General features: G+C 40.0%; 1 protein-coding gene across 11 annotated transcripts in view; it reads left to right on the top strand.

Moving 5' to 3' along the window:
* The first annotated feature begins 1,144 nt into the window (after window positions 1-1,144).
* Window positions 1,145-3,029, top strand: part of SNX14 (sorting nexin 14) — an 81,074-nt gene continuing 79,189 nt past the window's right edge. For 10 of the 11 annotated variants that reach the window (XM_021706819.1, XM_021706822.1, XM_021706817.1 and 7 more), the window contains exon 1: window positions 1,145-1,265. In XM_021706819.1, coding sequence (XP_021562494.1) covers window positions 1,161-1,265 — 105 coding nt within the window. In that variant the 5' untranslated portion in view covers window positions 1,145-1,160. The remainder of the gene's footprint in view (window positions 1,266-3,029) is intronic. The other variant, XM_008073718.2, reaches the window with a different exon arrangement.

The raw sequence follows: 3,029 nt of genomic DNA, 5'->3' as shown, positions 1-3,029 counted from the left end.
TCATTTTTGCAGCTATCGCAGGAATTTATTATTGGGAGACAAGGAGGTAACACAGCTTTAAGCTTCTTTTGTCTGTGCGTGAATGGAATACCAACAGATGTGCCATGAGTGACCAGTCGCTGACAGAAGTGATATGGGTGGTCATGATGTGCATCTTCTATGTACACAGGGATCTGGGGACTGAGGAGTTTGCAGCAAAGCTTGTATTTTTGCAGTTGCAGTTGATAGACGCACGGTGGTCACTGGAATTTGAACCACGTTGTGAGGGACTGGTGTTGTTTTACAAGGTCGTGGTTTTTGTGCATATCAGAACGTGCCAGGTGAGGACCGCCTATATCGAGACGCCTTAACGTGACCTGCTGCTTGCCACGGTGCCATCTGGCTTCGGCTTGTGCTTTTCAATCTCAAGGCGCTTCTTCCTGGGGGCTGTGCTCAGACCCCAACCCGTGTGTTTCCTTCGAGTTCGAATTCCCCAGCCTTTTCCCCAGCCCCCACTCCTCTAGCCGTCTCTTCTGTTTGTTTCCTCCAAACACGTATCTTCGAAGTTTTCACATAGACACTGCTTTCTCTGAAAAAGCCTTTTCTGTTCTTTCAGATTTGGCTTACAGAACCAGCCTGTGGTGTTCCCATGTCATCTGTACTTTCTGCCATAATGTCAAACACAGGATCACATTGTCTTGTGTTCATTTACTTGCCTGTTACCACTGCATGAGAGTGTTTTCCATGCAAGTAGAGAGACCATGGCTGTGGTGATCCCGACTGTATTTCCAGAGCTAGCACACAACAGGCACTTGGCAGATTTTTTTTTATTTAATAAAAAATAATCAGAATTTGGTGGATATGAATACTGCAACATCATTAGAAGGTATTTTGGAAGACGGTAGTATGGGCTAGTTACCATGGCCACATAGGTATCAAGTTATGAAATACTGAGAATTTATGCTTCCTTCTATTTGAAATGAAATACGTATGTGGTAGTATACACCTTATATTTAATAAATACATTATAGAAAATCATGATTGGAAAAATTGCTTCAGTTTGAGATGGTAGCAGCTTAATGAGAACTTGTTAAATCAGTGAAGGGATAACTTAAGAGTTACACATTTTCCTTGATTCTAATAATTATTTTCATTGATTTCTAAGGTATCTTCATGTTTTAATGATCTTCTGGTCATTTGTTGCTGGAGTTGTCACATTCTACTGCTCATTAAGACCTGATTCTCTCTTACCAAATATATTCTTCACAATAAAGTACAAACCAAAGGTAAAATTATGTGTTCTTATTTTTAAGAGTCAGTATGTATGGCCCTGTGCTGTTTAATATTTATTACTGGAAACATGTTAAAGCAGTGATTTAAAAAAAAATCCATCTACTGTTGTTTAATAGTGGCAGAAATGAAGTCTATCAGAAAATTTTCAAAGTGAAATTTATCATGTGTATGTCTTTAAGGTATATAGTTATCCTGGGAAGAGCTATATAAAGAAAATGAAGTACAAAATTTTCAGAATGTTGGGATCTACAATTTTAGGGTGTCCTCATATTAATTATGAGGACAATAAGTTAAATTAGAGGATCCCAAAGCTGGTTGTACAGTAAATCTCCTGGAAAATTTTTAAAAGTAGAGATTGGTATGCCCTACTGCTAGATTTTAATTGTGTTATTTTGAATTGGTGTCTTGTAATCTGTACTTTTTCCCCCCCTTAATTTTTTTTTTTTTTTTTTGAGTTGGAGTCTCACTCTGTTGCCCAGGCTGGTTGCCCAGGCCTGCTCACGGCCACTGCAGCCTCAACCTGCTAGTCTCAGGCGATCCTTCCACGTAGCTTGAACTACAGGTGTGTGCTACCACACCCAGCTTATTTTTTGATTTATTGTAGAGATGAGGTCTCACCAAGTTGCTCAGGCTGGTGTCGAACCCCTGGGCTCAGGGAGTCCTCTCGCCTTGGCTTCCCAAAGTGCTGGGATTACAGGCTTGAGCTACCGTGCCCAGCCCCCTTAATTCTTTTATTTTTCCCGTTTCATATTTTGCTTTTTCTTATTTAATTTTAATTTTAGAATCATGGGTATATGTGAGGATTTGTTACAAAGGTATGTTTTATGTTGGCGACATTTGGTCTTCTGGCCATCCTGATTCCTGTAATCAATACTTGTTAAAAGATTTCTAGGTGGTTCTAAGGTACAGACTCGGAATTCTGGATTAAATGATCTGACCCTGTTGAATTCCTACATGTCTGTGTGCTCAATAGAACAGAGAAATAATTAGGCAGTGTGCATAACCAAAATAACTTGTATTTCTGAAATTTTAATGAAGATGGTAGTATATTGAATCCATCTCTGTATGGTAGTACATTGAATCCATCTCTGTAAGACAAAATTCTGGTCTGTAGATCAGAATTTAGTGAGATATATTTAAATTTTACTCAGTAATTCTTTAGGTTGACGTAGTCCTTTGTTGATAATTCTACTCAGAGGACACTCAACTAAAAATGGTGCCCTATATTTGGTTGGGAACCTTACTAGTTACCACATACTTTCTTCCTTGATGAATTCTCTTTGGAAAAAGAGATAATAGGTTTTTTTTACAAATATACCCTTGCAGTAGAGTATCACTTTCAAATATAGATTGATTTTTTTTTTTTCTTTTTGATTCAGAGTCTCACTCTGTTGCCCAGGCTGGAGTGCAGTGGCACGCTCATGGCTACCATAGCCTTGACCTACTGGACTCAGGCTGTCCTTCCACCTCAGCCTTTCAAGTAGCTGGAACCACAGGTGCATGCCACTGTGCCTGGCTAATTTTTTAAAATTTATTTTAGAGACAAGTTCTTGCCAAGTTGTCCAGATTGGTCTCGAGTCCTGAATTCAGGCAGTCCTCTCTCCTCTGCCTCCGCAAAGTGCTAGGATTACAGGTATGAGCTGCTGTGCCCGCCTGCCTGATTTTTTGTTTTTGTTTTTTCTTGAGTTGGAGTCTCCCTCTGTCATCCAGACTGGAGTGCAGTGGCTGCTCCCAGCCACTGCAGCCTCGACCTGCTG

This window comes from Carlito syrichta, unplaced genomic scaffold (genome assembly GCF_000164805.1).
Source record: "Carlito syrichta isolate Samal-C Ts95f unplaced genomic scaffold, Tarsius_syrichta-2.0.1 Scaffold316036, whole genome shotgun sequence".
NCBI lineage: Eukaryota > Metazoa > Chordata > Mammalia > Primates > Tarsiidae > Carlito > Carlito syrichta.
Note: the sequence above shows the minus strand (reverse complement) of the source record. Positions and strands in the feature narration are given on the sequence as shown.